This window comes from Clavelina lepadiformis, chromosome 1 (assembly GCF_947623445.1).
Source record: "Clavelina lepadiformis chromosome 1, kaClaLepa1.1, whole genome shotgun sequence".
Taxonomy (NCBI): domain Eukaryota; kingdom Metazoa; phylum Chordata; class Ascidiacea; order Aplousobranchia; family Clavelinidae; genus Clavelina; species Clavelina lepadiformis.
The window spans coordinates 22,984,728-23,004,179 of record NC_135240.1 but is presented as its reverse complement, the minus strand read 5'-3'; the positions used below and the strand labels follow the sequence as shown (position 1 = coordinate 23,004,179).

The 19,452-nt window shown below is 34.8% G+C and overlaps 2 protein-coding genes across 2 annotated transcripts; one reads left to right on the top strand and one right to left on the bottom strand.

Moving 5' to 3' along the window:
* Positions 1-5,333: 5,333 nt before the first annotated feature.
* Positions 5,334-13,680, top strand: LOC143448282 (MBT domain-containing protein 1-like). The gene is made up of 15 exons (XM_076947943.1): positions 5,334-5,491; positions 6,952-7,165; positions 7,398-7,527; positions 7,988-8,089; positions 8,296-8,446; positions 9,284-9,420; positions 9,662-9,774; positions 10,344-10,476; positions 10,697-10,823; positions 11,023-11,142; positions 11,388-11,559; positions 11,633-11,778; positions 11,876-11,953; positions 12,039-12,136; positions 13,145-13,680. Exons 1-15 carry the CDS (start codon positions 5,446-5,448, stop codon positions 13,409-13,411), a joined length of 2,034 nt encoding a protein of 677 aa, XP_076804058.1. The 5' UTR covers positions 5,334-5,445; the 3' UTR covers positions 13,412-13,680.
* A 164-nt stretch (positions 13,681-13,844) lies between these two features.
* On the bottom strand, positions 13,845-16,418 carry LOC143448330 (small ubiquitin-related modifier 3-like). Its single transcript, XM_076948025.1, has 5 exons — positions 16,219-16,418; positions 15,831-15,878; positions 14,503-14,580; positions 14,344-14,415; positions 13,845-14,260 (listed from the first exon to the last, which is right to left on the bottom strand). The coding sequence occupies exons 1-5, from the start codon at positions 16,246-16,248 to the stop codon at positions 14,195-14,197; spliced, it is 294 nt and encodes a 97-aa protein (XP_076804140.1). The 5' UTR covers positions 16,249-16,418; the 3' UTR covers positions 13,845-14,194.
* Positions 16,419-19,452: the final 3,034 nt, after the last annotated feature.

Below are 19,452 nucleotides of genomic sequence, written 5' to 3'. Positions count from 1 at the left end.
CTCTACAGATTACCTAAACTTATAAAGATTAAATAAATATCAACATAACAAAAACATTATTTTTATACTTACAAAATATTAATTCCATAAAAAATAAACAATATTAAAATTAGACGTTATCTACATATATGTGGTTTTCCGTTTTCGTTATTTAAATCCATTTCACTTAGCATCAAAACTTCATTGAAATTTAAAATGGCGGTTGCGAACTTGTTAGCTAGCGCTCGAGGTGGCTCAGATATATTTTGTTCAAAACACTCGAAATTTTGCGATTGCATGATATAACCTTGTTTGAACTTGTACAAAAAGATATCTTGTTTACTTGGATTATGGGTGATTCATTCTTACCACATTTGCCTTCTTAATTATCAACTGACCATGTGGAAAATCTGACTTTTTTATCAGGTTCAAGTTTCTTTGCTTGTCTGGGAAGGAGAAATGATAAGAAAAACTTTCTTCAAAATATTACAGTCAACAGAGAACACTTTGGTACATTGTTCGAAGTCAAGTTTGCAAATTTTAACAAACAAATCATCCTGGTTAGATTTATGTTTATCGCATATGATAAACACACGTATAAGACCGACCTCAAGAGCGGATAAGTACGATTAACCGTGGTCGGAATTTCCGTGACCGGTTGCGTTATATCATTCGCTCAAATACGAATCAAAACAAAAAATATTTATATGGTGGTGGCGCAAAGATTATTGAAAATGCAATCTTACAAGGCAATTATAAAAATATGCATCAGTGAAAAATCGGCAAATGGTCAATAAATTAAAGGTGGAGGGAATTATTTGCTGGTTTTGATGTATCATTACTCAACGACAATTAGTTGAGGAATAATTTCGGTGATTATATTAATAATTAAAAAAGTATTATCTCTATAACAATTTAATAATTTGTGATTTGATGTTATAATCCAAATCAAAAACATTAATTTGGCATTATGCAAAAAATCTCAGCAAAGTTTCCACTATTTGAGTATTGCCTATGTATACAGTCATGACGTCAACACTTCAATACCGTAAAAACAAAGTTTATTTTTGGGAAAAAGATTTGGGAGAATTTCGAAGTAATCTTCGAAACAATACATTTCCTTTAAAGTTATTATTTTAAAACTTTATTCTTGAAAATCGTCAAAACCAATTTGAAATTTTGATGAATCAAGCCAATGGTCGTGGTTTAAAATCTGTCGTCATATAGGAAAGATTATACCAGAGATATCTCCCAACGAGTTCAAATGGGTCCATTACGTAAGTAAGACTAACGTTATTGCATTCCAAAAACATTTTACTTTGAAGATAAAAGTCACTTTTTTTCATGCATCACGAGACAGTTGCCGTATGTCGTGCGTAAACAGTCGTCGTCCGACTGAGTTTTTAGAAACGCGCACAATAACGTGAGTGTCTATAATTTCAACCTACATGCAAATCTGCAAATGTTTACCAAATTTTGTAGCGTACGTTACAATAAACCCATAACCACCAAGTAACTTTGGATTTGTTATGAATGGACGGACATTTTTAAAAAGGCGCTATAAATGTAAAGTTAAGCAGTCGTGTGTGACATATCTCTTACACATACCACATACCACATATCACATGTCATATATCACATATCACATACACATCTCTTAATGTCATAGCTAATCTCATTACATCTTCTTTCTTTCTTTCGCACTTTTTTTGGGAAAGTATCTGGAGATTTACAAAAAATACCGAGAATAATGGTTACCTTTGTCTTCTGACGCATATAACAGCCATGAGTTGCTTAGTGAGATGTGAGATGATAACCGTTAAGACACATGACTTGCGGGCGTCTTTGAAACTTAAAATGTTGTCACAAAATGACTTGACAATTGCAAAAAATATTTAGTAACTTGACAATTTATAGCATTAAATTTTAAAATTGGTAGTTAATATTGTAATTTTGTTGTCATGTTCATTATTATCAGTACAGTGCTCGGTAACATAACATTCTCGTAACGTACTATGAAAACATGATGAAGATTCAAGAACAAATCTTTATCTCTTCGATGTAAGGAATGGCAAAATAATTAATCTAACTTGTCACGTAATACAAACGGTTGTTTACTAGGGTGACACCTTTTGGCCTATGTTGCTTATATTCATTAAAATCGTTGACTCATACTCAATGTCATCTACCAATTAAGTGCCCTCTTTGATCAAAGGTGAATATAGCCCAGCCGCATTTATAACTACAACTGTAAACACCATTAGATGGGCGTAATATAACGTATATACATTATCTAGAATATCAATCGGTGAATTACGACTTTATTGTAACATCGATTCGAAATTTCAACGTCTTTGACATGGTTGACAAAATAACCAATGCGGTTGGCTTGTCACATAGATTACATGTAGCAGTTGTAAGTGGTCGCTTACTCATGCTTTTGTTTGCATGAGCAATGCCATTCATAGGCGGATTGCCATGAGCAACCGGGGCAAATTAGTTTTCTTTTGATTAACGTAAAAACAGTTTCAAGCGATTTATCTAATCTTGTGGTCAATGACCTAACACAGACAAGTGCCACGACCTTTACTACCAGTAGTCGTGAGGGAGATTTTGTTTCCGGGTCACTTGCAAGGAGTCTGGCTGGGAGCCTCAGATCAATTGCGTAACATGAACGTTATTGCCATCGCGGTAATATTGACAGCATACTTCCATGTACACAAGTGCTGGTTTTTAATGACTGAATTCTTTAGAAATTACTAAGTCTGAAGTATTTTGAAGGCTTACGATAAAGTTTGCGTTGTTTTATTTTACCACTTTTTGCCCAGAATGTAAACGAAGGTCTGTGTTTGCATTTACTAGGAGCTTTATACTTGTAATCGACTTTATATTATACACAAGGTTATATTTTGTTCAATGAAAAACATGGAAGCATATGAAAAGCATCGATTGTAGTACATTTAATACACAGTCCAAATTTGTTGTTTCTGGCGATTTATTGCAGCGCAAGAAATATACCTCAGTGAAGGAAACAAGTTCTGGTCCTGGGCATCAACCTAAACAGAGTTAAGTTAAACACTTCGGATTTCTGTTAAGGATTTCAATTTTCATTTGGTGGGGAGAAATCACCAACGTAAGCTCGTGAATGCATCGGACGAATGAAACAAACATCTTGGATCAGATTGTAAGATTGACGACAGCTATGCGCAGAATACGTCAATAATCCGCTGAAAGTGTTGTTAGAATTCCTTTGAGCAGGTGCCAGAAGTGTCGAGGGTGGCTGCATTGGCAAACCCTTTAACAACACAACACATCCGCCACGTGTTGATTTCTGGTGACCAATATCAATATGCGATCGTTTGCAAGTTAATTGGGGCTAGATTAATAAATTTAACATGCTTTCTTTAAAGCTATTGTTTTCAAAATTGTACCGGTTGCGTAAAAAGTCAAACCAATAGTGCTGGAGTCTCCGGGTGGCACAGTCACTTTTGCACGTGTGAACAAGATATTTTTGATGCAGCATCTTTCTATAGCAACACTCCCTTTTCAACGTAAAGTTTGACCTTCATCGCATTCATCCGTGACTAATGGCGTCAGTCGCTTGTTTACTACAACCTGAGTTGGGGTTTTACGCGTTCTTTTCTCCCTGTAGACCTCCCAAACTTCGTAATTATCTGTAAAAATTATCAGCTAATTGGGAGGAACTGTAATTAAGCAGAACACGTTTAATTTGATCATTTTTATGAATTTACCTTTACCACGTCATAACAGCTTGTGTGCTTATACTCACTGTATTGCTTTGCATTATACCGTTGTTATTACACATATTTAGTATGAACTAATCCATATCCGGTGATTTTGAAGCAGAAAAAGTCCATTTTAGTAAACAAAGAGATTAGCATGTGAAGATAATCCTTCTAAGTTTTACATCAGACAAAATCACTTAAGTGAAAATAGTTGTGAATTCGAATTAAGAAGCTTTAATTTATTGAAATTTCAATTGTATTTTACAAGTATAATATGTTATTAATCACTTTACAAGAAAATAAAATTGTTGTATCATATGTAAGGTGCAGACGACGCTGCGTGACAAAATTACTTGACTTTTGATTCCGCATGGGGCCTCTTAACCCTGCAATTTGCATTGCACCAACTTGATGCTCAGGCTCCTGTAATACTCTTGGAAAATGTTAATCCTATTTTAGTTACTATACGTTTTCCAGTTCTAACTTACACAGATAAACTTTAAATGAGAGATTAATAATGGAAAAGAACATATTTCACATTGTTGATAATATCAAAAACAAAGCTAAATATTTAACACCTTATCGTTTAAAGAAGAATTTCGAACAGTAGGCCTATAGATTGAAGAATTTTTCTCACTGTTCCAACCTAAGATAAGTTTTTTTGTGTATCATTTTTAGATTTTGTAGTTAAAAAAATATTCGTTCTTAATTAGCTACATGTTATATCAACTGCAGATGTGTAGAACTTTTAAAGGGTTTGTGAACTAACCGTAAACAAATCTGAGTCTGATTTTTGTAGTAGCTTTCTCAGGGAGGGGTGAGAACTGAGCAAGAAACCCTACCTCGACATTAAATTCTTAGTAACATTGTAATATCGAGTATTTGTTAATGCTACAGTATTGTTATTGCAAAACTGTTTGTTTGAAATAGCGTGCTACTGCATTTGCTAGGCCAATAGTGTTTGCATTTAAAAAATACTAACAGCTAAATCTGGAAATCTAGTCCCTAAACAGAGTATAGACTTATAGAATCTTTGACTATCTAGGCGTAGCTTTGTAGGACTAAGGCCACACCACGCTGGTCGCTCATACAGATTACTGTACACTTTTTTAATTGAAAACGCGTTAGGTCGTTAGTCTATCATCAATAGATGTAAATTCATAAAAAAAAGTTTTACAGGCTCAAGAAGTTTGCGGAAACAACTCTTCTAACAGCAGCTTTATAGCGTCCTGATATGCGCTTAAGCACCAAACTACCACTATAACGTCACATTGGATCCTTGCGCAGTGCACTAGTTTATAAAAGCGGTTTTGTAAATAACTTGTCAAAGAAAGAAATAGTAAGATTTAGCTTTGGAGTCAGCACACATTTATCAGTTTACTACGCGTGCTCTTTTTAAATTCCATTTGAATTTGCACAAAAATTAAAACCCTTTGTTTTTTTATCTGAATGTGACCTATCACAACTTATGAAGAACACCGCTTTGGAAATAAAATTGAGTCATTTTTAACTGCTATAGACATCATATTAAAAAACAAGTAATTATGTATACGATGTCTATGAGTTGCCTTGATAGAAAAATCAAAACTCTAGTTTAGTTGTTTACAACGGCTTGCAAGCATTGCAACGCAAACAAAAAGAAAGCAATGAAAATTCCGTTTTTCAGAACAGTGGCGTAAGTATGTTGGAATTTAAGTAAAGTCGACACATTCTATTGTGCATGGAATCACCGACAAAAAAGGCAGCTAATGTTTCTGACAAAGAAGGTGAGCACTGCAAAATCAATTTAAAAATCGGCATCAGGCGCCTCGTTTCAAAGAGAGGCAGGAGGACATGTCTCCCCAAATTTTGAACAATTATTATCAAACTTTGTAGTTTATCTCAATTGGAACTGTATTCTGTAACTATCAATGCATATCACACCAAGTTTGTCCCACTCCCCTCCAACGTTATCTAGCAAACTTGGTCTCTGATTGGCATAAATGTTTTAAATTTGTAGTCAAACTTAATTTTCCTTTAATGTATTTTTTTAGTACTTAATTATCCTTTACTGTATATACTCGTATTTTTAGCCTTCAATAAGCAGCCGTTGGTTAAATTGACACTGCCTTCACACTTAATTTGATTTTAGTCATTCATTGACAGATTTAAGGTTAAGTCGAATCTAGAGTGCTTTTAAAATTTATGCACGTTTGCTTGAACACTTGGTAAGATTGCTTGGACAACTTGGGTTGTATATGTACAGCTTGAAATTGTTTTTAAAGCTTTTGTTGTAATTTTTGCGAGGAGTTATACCATAGTGAAAATTGTGACACCTGCACGCATGAGATTTATCAACGTGTACACCGATCAGTTTTACCTTCACGTCGAATAATAACTAACAAATAAAGAAAATTTGATTGTTTCTATTCCAATTTATAAGACATAAACGAAAAACTGAGGCTGCAGTGCACACTATCACACCAAAATTTTTATTTTTGCATGCCTGATTTCTCGTCGAAAACTGCCATACTTTCCAGTTGGGCAGCGACAAAGCTAACTTCAGTGGTAAAATATTTAAGTAGCTAGTTGTAGTTTATCGGCCATATGACATGTGTGTTACAATGATTGTTATTTGCTTAACTGAAATGCAATTAATGAATGTGATAAACTGATGTTTACTTTTTATAAAATTTCATAACAGGATGTTGCAAAAGTTGAAATACAACAGGTAACTTTATAGTGTTATTTGAATTGTTAAAATATTAATACAATGATAGCTCAAAACCCTAACATTCCTAAAATCGGAAAACAACTCAAAATACTATCTGCTTTTTATATAACATTTTGCCCTAAAAGCAGAATTTTCCTTAAAATATATTTGGTGCTTCGCCTATTACAACTGATAGCTGTCAAACATGGTGCTGTACATCTACAAACACTGAATATTAGGTTTCAGTGCATGATTTTATCTCATTCATGGTTGCAGTTTAAAACGTTTTTAAATCACAAAAAGCAGGTGAATTAAAAAAAAAACACTATTTTTCCATTAAAACATGTTTTTTTGGCATTAAAACCCACCCCGGACAGGTAAGTGAGTACATACCCGAGTAGCTACCCAGTAAGTTTAGCCCAGACTTCCATTTCGACTAGATTTATGGTTTAGGTTTGAGTGTATGTATGAACGTTATGGCTAAAAATTTTACTAGTTTTGTTAATATAAGCACATACATTTATCTATTTTAAGAAACTGCAACCTGTGAATTTTGTGGCAAAGTGGGCAGCAAGAAGTCCTTTTATTCAACAACTAAACGATTCTGTGGTCCAAGTTGCTCGCACAGTTATTCAGCCAGACACAGAAAATATTTTCGTGAACGTGAGACATCATCTTCTCCTAACCTTCACACAGAATCTCCAATTAAATCAGGAACAAAAAAAAGAAAACTTTCATATTACTCTGGGTAGTATAAAGCATATATATGTGTACTTTTTTTCGTTTACATTTAGTTTTTTCCCTGATAAGAGCCATTATTTTTTCATGCTTTAAGTTAAAAATAATAATTGCTAGACCATACTTTTATGCTTTTTTAAATGAAGCATTACAGTAGATCGCAGGAACAAGTCTTTCTGGAAGTGAAACCATTTTGACTTACCCCATGCTTGTACCATAGCCAATCATAGTTTCTTTATTAGAGCACTGACATTGCCTCTAGTTTTGCCTTCCGAGATGGAAAGAAGAGAAATTTCAAGTTCAGGATTTGATTGGGGAAAATACTTGATTGACCATGGTTGTCAGGCATGCCCAGTCCACTTGTTTCCTCATGTAAGTTGTATTGCTGATACCCATTGACATATGTTCTTGCATTTCACACTGCTTTTTGTTAAATGTGGATACAGTATTGTTCAATATGTATCATACTGTGTGGCCCTGGTATCTCTATGTTGCTTGTGGATTTTGTACGAAAAGGTTCAGATCGATTTGATGAATGCTGAACCTTACCCTAATTGTACCAACCCTGTTTGTCAAGCATAAAGATAAGCTTGCTAACTGCCAAGCTATATCATGTCAGAATTGCCATTGACCGTGCATTGAAATGTTTTTCTGCTTTTGTAAATTTTGATTTATTATTGGATGAATAACATAATGTTTAGCTGTGCATGTTTGCAAGTGGCACAATTTTTGACTTGTATTTGAATACTATGAAATATGTTGGGAAATTATCCTGTCTAACGCTAACAGAATTTCTAAGAGTGCTTTAATTTAAATTGCTAATTACCTGTAGGCACAAATGGCATTACATTGGGCTGAAATCGACGATGGAGTCAAAGTTGAAGTTTTAAATCTTGATTGCCCCGTACCAACTAAAGTTTACTGGATTGCTCAGGTATATGTAATTCTTTTGCCTACTGTTCACTGCAATAGTATTAGATAGTATGTATGTACTATTTACCAAAAATTATGTGTATCATTAGGTGGTGACTTGCTTATGTTTATATGGTCTACAATAATATTCAGCTAATATTTAACATTCGTAAAATTACTTAATAGGATTTTTTAAAATTTTTGTATCAACTCTTAATTAATTGAAAGGTCGCAAGAGTTGCTGGCTATAAAGCTCTTCTAAGGTATGAAGGCTTTGGTGATGAAGAAAAGTATGATTTTTGGTGCAACTTGTGTACACATGATGTACATGCTGTTGGGTGGTGTGCAACCATGGGAAAGCCTCTAGTACCACCTAAAAGTAAGTGAACTAATTTCAACTACTTTAGTGGAATTTGCTAATGGTGTATCCAGAAAGTTAGAAGATATTGTTTGTAAAAATAGTTACTGCAAAAGTGGTACTGATGCAGATGTGTTTTAATATGTCTCCGACGTATTTGCATTTTGCTATGTCATGTAGTATCCCTCGTAAATTTATTATTTAATGCAGGAATGTTAAGTTTCCAACGGTAACATATTTAATGTTTGATGTCTTTAGACCTGCAGTGCTTTGATTCATATTTATTGGTGATTCTAAGCACATTTTTATGGACATATACATCTCTGCATAAATCTTAAATGTCCTTGGAACATGTAGGTTATTAAAAGTTAAAATTAGAAAACTTGTTTTCAATGTTGTTGTTGTTGTTGTCCAATGTTTTCTTGTTAATAGGATAACAATCGGGAAAGTAGGCGTTCAGAAAATCGCCTTACAGCAGTCATGACTTGATAGATTGTACATCAAAATAGTCAAAACTCTATTTGACAAATCTGTTTTAGTAGCAACCGCATATGCCTAACTTTTAGCAATGCATATTGCAAGCATATGGTGTCATATAATACAAAATATGGTAACACAAGAGCTTATGTTTTCTGCAAAAGCAAGCTGCTGCTAGCCTCATAAAATGTTGTAGAGAAAAGTAATTTCAGATACGATCATGGAAATAGAGACGTATGACATATAACACTTACCTAAAAAGCGCTATAAATTGTCTGGTTCCATGCATTGTACTTGCATAATTTTTATATACATGATAGTGAAGTTTAATTGTACAGTTCCCACAATACTATGATGCTATTATATCTTATTTATTTGCAGCAATACAGTTCAAGTACAGCAATTGGAAGAACTTCCTTGTCCAGAGACTTACGGGGTCGAAAACACTTCCAAATGACTTTCAACAGAGGGTTGTACAAAGTCTGGACTGTCCATTCCTAGTTAACATGAGGCTTGAGGTGAGTAAGATACCTATGACGTTTAACTTGGACTGAAGTCATAGTCAGTTAAAATTTTTCGCAAGGTTAATAAGATAGACAGGCATGACATTTAGTGGGTCTTTTAACATGTTTAGTAGCAAATTGTTCCAAGTTTCATAACATGTTGCTTATTTAGTTGATGTGTGTCATCAAAATACTGTTAATTTCTTGGTGTTCTGTAAAGACGTAATATCAGAACGTATTATGATTTGCAATTTAGGTGATGGATAAAACTCAGATCTCAAGGATGCGCATTGGTATTGTGGAGGAAGTTGTTGGGGGGAGGCTCAAATTACGCTACGAAGATTCAGATGAGGCAAATGATGATTTCTGGTAATTGTCTTTTGTGTCTGATGTGTCATAGTGCAATGTTTGAATGCAATCCTTAACAAATCTATATGATACTAAATGGTAGTTTGTAAGTACGGAGCTACCTACTGTTTAAGCTTACTTTGACGGCTGATTGTAATGCTTGTTTAGAAAATACCCTTTATCTTTCTCAGTGGATTCCCCTGGACATCCTGGCTTCGTAAAAATGGGTGCCCTTCAAAAAAGTTAGATGCCCCACTCTGGCAAACTAAGCTTAATTTTCCAACAAACAGAATCAGACATTTCAGCGTTTTTTAGGCCTAAGGTTTCATAAAAGCTGTAGTTTTTATCTTCAGTGGTATGGTCACAATTTCCAAAGTCGTTTCCCGTAAATACATGTCTTGGTACAATCTCTGCATGCTGTGCGCATAGCATGGTTTGACACAAATCAACCTCAAACGATGGCATTATCAAGACATCAGTTTTATGAGCTACCTCACTGTGTGGTGAAGGCGGATCATTAAACTAAGTTACGCGTTATTTTGGATGCGGTATTTTACCCAAATGCTGTGTAAAGAGTTGAGATCTTGCAGGTGTCATGCTGGCTCACCAGTTATCCACAACGTTGGTTGGTCGGAAAAAGTGGGCCATCGAATTCTTGTTGCCTCCAAAGATTACAAGAATGTGCCAGGGTACAAAAACTGTAAACCGGAGTACTTTACCTCAGTAAGTTTTACAATATTACATTATATTGCGAGTTTATGTTTTATTGCAGTCATGTCTCGTGAAGGTAATGTATTTTTTCTGCTCACTTAGACATACGTGTTCATTTGCTGCATGAGCAATGTGCATTTTTGTTCGAATCTGAACTATTCTTTATCGTAATATAGACCACGCAGATTATGCATTTGTCGGCTTTATGTAAACAGCGTATAACGAATTACAGGTAAAACAAGTCAAAACATGTGGATTTAAGGTGGGCATGAAACTGGAAGCCATAGATCCCCTTAATCTTTCCTGCATATGTATTGCAACAGTAAAGAAAGTACTCAAAAATGGCTATGTTATGATAGGTAAGTAGTTGCAGTAAAATTCAATATATGCGCAGTCACAGCCAGTTGACAATTTATTGCAAAACAGCAAATGTACTTTATAAAGCCTGAAGCCCATGTAATGTTCGTTTATTATTTCCTTTTTTTGTTCTCTTTGCATGTGTGTCATTTTATTTTAGATTTGTTTCACTTGACTGTAGTATTCTTATTGTTCTGACAGGCATTGATGGCAGTGAGGCTGCTGATGGTACTGACTGGTTCTGTTATCACTGCAGCTCGCCATCAATATTTCCAGTTGGGTTTTGCGACACAAATGACATCAACCTTGCCCTTCCAAAAGGTTATACTTAATAAACTCTGTGTTAGTTGTAGAAAGAGACAAACTTTGCCCAACATTATGACCCTGTAAATGCAATAGGGCTACTAAAGGTTGCAAGAAATTAAAATATTTCAAGTCTTTGTTAAAGTCGTATGATTTGTTGTTTCTTTACCTGTTGTGTTTCTTTTAGGGTCGTCATTTCTAAATTCTAAGAAGTCTGTTACTGTTAGTCAAAACATGAAAATGTTTTCTTTTTGATATGGCAGATTGCAAAGAACCTTTTTCATGGGAGGAATACCTGAAAGAAACTGGCAGTGAAGCAGCTCCTGTAAACCTGTTTAACAGAGAAAAAATTCCGCACGGTTTTGTACCAGGCATGAAATTGGAAGCAGTTGATCTCATGGAGCCAAGATTGATTTGTGTCGCCACCGTGGCAAGGTATTACTTTTAGTGACCGATATTTTATGTTGCATTAATTAACGGAGCTTTACTCAGTGTTATATTTGTGCAGAGTTGTGGGCAGATTACTGCGAATTCATTTTGATGGTTGGGAGAACGATTACGATCAGTGGGTTGACTCGCAGTCGCCTGATATTTATCCAGTTGGTTGGTGTGAGCTTGTTGGCTATGATTTGCAGCCTCCAGCGAATTTGAAAGGTAAACAGGATAGTTAAAACTAAAGTGATAAACCAGACAAAGACGTACTTAATGCAGTGTGGAAATGTTAATCAACGTCTTTGTGTAAATTTGTTAGCAATTCCCAGCAGTGATGGCTTAGCCTTGAAAAAGAAGCCTAAGTTAAAAGGACAAACGTTCACAGGAAAGAAGAAGAGTAAGTTGCTTAATGCAGAAAGAGTTAATGTTACAACTGGGTTTGTTACATTAAAAGACTGTTGTTCAATAATCTGTCTCTATAGGAAAACGTTTTTCTGTAACCGGCAAGAAACCTGCTTTTCAATCTGAAAACCAATCAAACGTGCAGACAACAAAGAATGGCGATATGGAAATGAAAGTTGTAAGTAGCAATGTCAACAAGTTAAGTTTGGTGGAAAGGTTAACGTAATAGCATTTGTCAAAGTATTGAACTTTTCATACATTAGCTTTGAAGTGGTTCATGACTGTTAAGTAAATATCTTATTGTGTTCTGAAGACAGTGAAACCATTTTTACAAAAATTAGTTTTGTTCTAGCATAATTTTTGCAAACACACCACAAAAAGTTGCATAGAACGTTTTTTTCTGCATCTGGCCACATAGATGTTTTTGAGTATTACACAAATATTAGGCAATATTGTTTAAAATATTTCGTAAGAGCATACTGTTTTAATTAGACTAGCAAGTTACTTTCAGTAAACATTGGCATAGCTGGCAACTTCTATAGTCGAAATGTCAGAAATAAAGATATTTGTCTATTTTGTATGGAATAGACGTTTTGCACATCGTACGAACCCATTAGATAATCTTCGTATCGCATGTTGTACAGACAAATTAATTTCGAGGTATATTTCAGCCAGACAGAATGGGATATCAGTTTTTGTACACATTTTTGGTTTTTGCACATATACTTGATAAAGAAAATTAAAACGCTAGATGTCGTTGTAGAACACCATCGCTTACATTTAATCAATTATGTGGTAAGAAATACGGTCTCAGATAGCATTATAAATGATTTTTTTTCTGTAATTATGGATAGATAAAATTATATATGCTGTATTTTGCATTGTTTTATTCCAAATGGATGGAACAAGTTATTTGTTATATGCAACAGTGGATTTGTTATGTCCTAGTTTGGAATGCTCTTAACAGAGTAGGAAACCATCTGGACCAGACCTTTTGTCTTTTATTCATTCTAAACGCTTACCCAAGTGCGGTTAAACTTCGAAGTGTCTATGTATGGGCCATTATGCATAAGTAATGACAATTCAAAAAAGAAGTTATTCAAACAAATGGGATTGCCGCCTAAAGAAAGTTTGTCATAAGTACTTAACTAAATGCATCAGTTTTTATTTGTTACATCCTCTTTAGGCGGAGCCAGATTTTGGAACAGACAATGCAAGCAGCAATGATGACACAAACAACAGCAGTGTTGACAAATCTTTGCAAGAAAATGCTGAAGAAGTAATAAAGCAAGAAGATTCTATGCAAGTGGACCCAGCACCACCAGAGTTAACAGACTTGACCGAGGCATGTCCATCATTAGAATCGCTGGATGATTCTCTCGTGGAAATGAAAGAAGCAAGAGAGCAAACTGAAGCATCAAATGAAAGCGATGCTGATTTGACTGTTACATGATTTTTTTGCCGTCTTTTTAACCTTCAGGGGGGAAGTCTTGAACCGTCGGTAACTTATTACCTCAACATTTTGAACAAAAATAAGAATGAAATATTGTTGTGGATTGCAAAACGCTTACACTGCGAGATTGTTGCTTCTAAATACAGTTCACTGCCAGCCAACATTTGTCAAATACTGCTAAGTGCGGCCATAAAAGTGGATTTTATAAGCTTCGACTGTTCCATACTATTTTTCTATCTAAATGAAAATAAAATGAAACACTTTTGAAAGGGTCTTTTATTTTACAGTAATGGAAAAATGTCATTAAACTCTGAACCTGTTGTTGTAGTGGCACAAGAAATATACGTACATTTGCAATTTTAGGATTCTGAAAAATGTATGGGTAGTTTGATTTTTACCATATGTTGGCTGACTAAAATATGATTAATAATGATAGTATCATGCAGCTTTTTATTAGGAATAAAAACAAAATAAACACATATATCACTTGTTGAAAAATTCCCAAAATGCATACCAATTGATGTAATATCCTAAACTTATTTACAGGAGAAAATATACAAGCCAAAGTTTATAAATGTTTAAACTTAATTAAATGACAAGCACAGAATATACAAAAGTTGGAAAATAGCACTATCTGCTAAATAATGAAAAAGAAGAAAGTCACTGACTGACTTTCTGGCAGTTTTGGTAAGTTGTAAATGGAAATTATTTCTTAAAAACAACAACACACTTTGCAGGTGAGTGCTGTTAAATGAAATGTCTGTTTTTCTTTATGCTTTTTATTCAAGACATCAGTCCACCAGTTTGTTGGGTAAAAACGTCTATTGTGTCTTCATCTTCCATATCCAGCTAAAATTAAAGACAAAGACTCATGCATTGACTATTTTTAAAAAGCTTTTAAGTCTAACATGTAAATTGTCAGGCTTACTTACCTTGTTTGGAGTGTCATTCTCGTTTATTGCCTGTCCGTCAAATCGAAATCTTATCATGCTCATACTTTGACCCTATGAAACAATATTTTTTGGTCGCTAACACATAATTGTTACAAACTTCCAAGCAATAAATTAGGCTGAAAATTACAGAAAAATTACCTGACGATCACAATATGCTTGCATGAGCTTACGTAGAGGTGTGTGACGCTTTATTTTAAACTGCACAACCGATCCATCCTGCCAAAGATTATATATATTTGTGAAAGTGTTTGGTAGTTACTCATAATCTGGGGTCAGCAAACCCCTTGGTGCCACCTGAGAAGGGGTCAGCGAATGTCATGATAAATTGAGGATTTCAATTATTTTTTTTCTTCGTGTCCTTGACATTTGAATAATATGATTAATGATCATAATGACTTGAAAGCATGGAGGGCTGGCCAGGTGGCATATCGCCTTCATTAGTCAATGTCTTGCATGTGTACTAGGGATGGGCCGATACGAACCCAAACCCGAATAGATTCGCCGAATATCGCCTTTATGGAAGATTCGGGCGAACACGAATACCAACAATGGCGAACCCGAATACAATATTACTTATAAATTTACTGACTTTCGTAAAAAATGATGATCCAGTTTCCCGACAATGCTAAACTAGAGTCAGCAGTACTTACAATGAAGGTTGTTTTCCTTACGATTTTGCTTTTTCGATCGTTTTTTAAACACCATTTTTCAAAAGAAAGCGATTTGTTTATCGATTACGTCATTTTAGAAGCAAGACTTGACAAATTTTGGAGGAAATTTTATTGTTTGGTTCTAATACGAATAGATTCGGGATTTGTTCGTGTCGACCTTCATGATATTCGGGTTCGCCCGAACCCGAATAATCTTCCTCGCGGCACATCCCTAATGTGTACTATTCCTAAATTGCATTGTCGGCATTGTCAGAGTCATATGTAATGCAACAAATGATATTGTTGTGTGCAAAGCGTCTCCGCTATCTCCTGTTACGTTAAGATGTTATGTCTTCGTTAGAAATAAAAACATGCTTCTAAAGACCTAGATGTAACGCATCCCTTTTATGAAATCTGTTCTACCTATTAGTTTTTCTAAAATATTATACCCTCCAATACATTCCTTTTTAACCCAATTTTACGTTCCGGAAAACATTTAAAACATTTGCAACATGAAACACGATTGTCATTGGCAATTTTCTCATTTCTTTTTAACACTAAACAGTAGAAGTAGAACTCCAGTAAGCTGACCATCTATTGGTGGAAGTTACATGGCGTCTTAGTGGTCGTCATGTTAGTGGATATTACACTATAGCATGACATTACAGTGGTACACAAGACCTAAGTAACATGACTTCACAATCCTGTTGTTCATGTCTATCCCTAGGACTCTAGAGAAGGTTCTATGTCAAAACAGTTTCCTGAAAACTATAACAAAAAGCAGAATCACCATATACACATTGGTCATTAGCTTACCTGACCAGTTACTCTAAGATTGATATGGTCATTTTCAGACTTCACATCCTAAAAAAAACACACAGACTTGGTGAAAGTAACACTTTAACATGTATAAAGTATAACCTGTAAAATGTTTACAACAAAACTTTCAAATTATGTCAGCATACAGATTTGAAAATCCAGAGTAGTTCTAAATTGAGTCCAATGGGTGTCCTTTGTTTTATGTATTTTATATAATATTTGCACAGGTTTATGTATGGTTACATAATAATACCGAGTTAACCAGTACCAAAAAATGTTTTGTCAAATATATTTAAACAGATACTATCTATGCATGCTTTGATCCTGTCTCGATCTGTCAATTCAACCAAACTTTACAATATTTCACGTGTTCAAGTGTGTTTACCTGGGTTTTTTGGCTTGGTTCATCTCCCATCCTTTAAGTAATTTGCAGGAATAGTTGCAGAGAAAATTATTGTAACTTCCGGGTATACAATGAAGACCCAATAAAATGAGCAGTGCAATTGTTACAATTACAAAATAGAGCAAAGTTTTTGTAGGAATATTTATTCTTTCAAATCTACAGACAAAATCAGTAGGTTTTTGTTAATTGTTGGAGAGTTTTCAATTAATCCACAAAAAGTAAAAACTATCAGTGAGCACCAGTTGAAAATGCAATACTTAAAGCTCAACATAAGTTTATTTTACTAAATCTGGTTTTTCTGACCTTTTCAAAATGTGGGCCACAAAACGAAATGAAATATTACAATACAATTGATTGCGCTTAAAATACACAACAAAATTGTAAAAGGGGTAAAAAACATATATAATAACTTATAGTAATGCAGCCTGTTTGACATCTATTCAGCCAATTCCAACTGCTGCACTATCAGATACATTGCAGCAAAAATAATAAAACTAGTTCACTTGCAGCCAAAACGATTGTGACAAGGGTGATTAATTGCTGTGTAACCCATGATTACATACAAACTTCTGACAATAACATGAATCATATTCAAAGTTATAGTTAAATGATTTATATAGAACTCTTTTGTCACAGGTGCTTGAGTTATTCTATTCATACATGATGATGCCGTTTTCCGGCAAAAGGCATATATATTTCGGAAAATTTTACCGATCCGATAAAATCCAATATTTATTCCTATTAAATATCATTATTCCATTATTCCTATATTATATATATATATCACCGATACAATATTTATTCCTATTATTATAGGTTCGACCGAAACGTTTGTATAATAAAATGTTTTCCACTATTTTGGCTCTCTTTTATGTTCTACATAAAAACTAATAACAACTTTCATGTTGCAAAATACAGGGCTGAAAAGTTGGGTATCAGTTTATTGTGGCACTGACTGGGGCTGTTTTGAACATCCATACATTTTTAAAAGACTAACAAAATTGAAGTAAGCATTTCATGTGGATTTCTCTACGAAATTGTGTGGATAACAGCTTTTAAATGCACAGAGGCGGCCCACTCTCCAAATCTTGCATCATGGAAAAAGTTTAGCTGTGTTCCAAAATGTGCGTACAGATATCCCATAGCTGAAAGTGCACGAGTCGCATCTACGTGGACAGTGATTTATAACACAAAGTGTCGATTTCACCGGCATCCGTTTACCGAAGATGCTGACTCACAATACAGTGACCAGCAGGTTTTAGCTTATGGGTTGATCAATCTGGTTTTGGGTGAAGGCCGTACTGCAGAGTAAGGCTATTTTCAGCAAACTCTTGGGAGTGCCAAACAACCAAAAATGAAATGTGCTGTGCAAAAATGCTCAGACGCAAAGGAAGTGCACAATTACACAGTTTGACTTATTTAACCTTGAAATCAATCGAAAATTGAGTGTACAAAAGTATTGTCCAAGTCATTAAGTGCAAAATAACGCACCTTAAATGCGGCACTGAAGCTCATGAAAAGCAGTATTGAGTGCGCCTATGCCAAACTCTGAAGTCTGGGACGAAGGGAAGAAAGTAATGGAGTGGCGTAGTGGTTAACGATGGGAGTAATATACTAAAGATTTTGGTTTAGAATCTTGCTATTGTTTGACTTTCCCTCCAAATATATTTGTGATGTAGTTTAGTCATGTGAGGTGAGAGATTGGGTCAGAGCGAATTAGTTTTAAATTAATTTATACTAGGAAAAAACTGTCAATTTTAGTTGAAAAAGAGCATACATATCAATTCACAGACTAGCCTTGTTACTGTATTTCTTTACTTCAGTAAACAGCGGCCGGTAAAATTGGTGTCTACTTCACCGGCCACTTTTTACTTAAGTGAGAGAATACCAAATACGCAACCGGCTGTTTAAGCTCGGTTAAGTAAAAGGTCTAAATAAATAAATACGTAACCGGCTAGCTGTTTACCGAAGAAGGAAGATACGAAATAAATAACCGGCACCCGGTGAAACGCTGCCTGTATAATAAATATGAAAGAACCTCTTGTTCAAACGCCAATTTAAAAACTTGCAAGAAATAGTTACTTTCCGCAGAGTTTCTCTCGCCAAGATAACTTTTGAGGTGTCTGTGTTGAGATTGCTTTAACTGGTGTTTCAATAAAGATTACCATACCATACTGCTTTACAAAGGTTTTTATTCACAAAGTTAATAACCTAGGCGACGTTATTTCAACGTAACTGAAATTCAAAGCATTTTTTTGACGAAATCACTCAAAAAAAATTCTTGTTTTGGGGCAGTCGTTTATAGTGAAACTTTACAAAGATTGACCAGGGCGGTCTGATGGAAAGATATACCGGTACTGGTCCAGCCTGGCATTAATGGATTAAGAGTACAGGCCTAATTTAAAAAAATGAAACCAGATGGTTAAGCCTCTTTTTTAATTAATTCCCTATTTTTATCTATTCTAGCCTAGCCTAAAAGAATTTCCATGAAAAACTTTGCCTGAGACTTAGCGATACTTCTCTTTTACACGCTTTTCATGTGTTGGTTGCATTCTGACGTCAGACGTACAGTAACCAATGATAACAGGAGTTGAAGGAAAAAGTAGAAAATGTGGGAAACATTTTATTAATATTGTATCGGGTAAAAGAAATGTTTATTTTCTGATTTATGTTTTCAATTACAGTTGTAATAAAAAATAAATCTGAAAATACCATCTACAGTCGAATCCGCTTAATTCGGACACCGGATAACCCGGACAACCGCTTTATTCGGCCAAAATGCTCGGGAACGGAACAAAAGTAAAAATTGAACGTAAAAAACTCCCGTTAATTCGGACAATTCTCCGCTTAATTCGGACACAGGTTCGCAATTCCTATCGTTACATCGTTAGGTTATGAAAAATAAACAGTACTTGGTTGGTTTTAACACAAGATGCAATTGCATTATGAGTGATTATGGTGAAACAATGACGATTGATGCGGTAACAATCGACAATGAATTCATATAACGCCGTGCCAGCTTCATAGTCGCTTTTACTTCGGTACTATTGCGACCATCTTGTAGAACAGAATGGTACAGAAAAGTTTAGAAGAAAAAGTGAAATTGCTCACTAAAGTAAACGAAGAAAAAAATGACGACGCTTCCTTGGCAGTTCGGCAGTTAGTTGCGTTGGTGGGGATATCAAAACGTACTTTGCAAGATTGGCAGAAAAATGA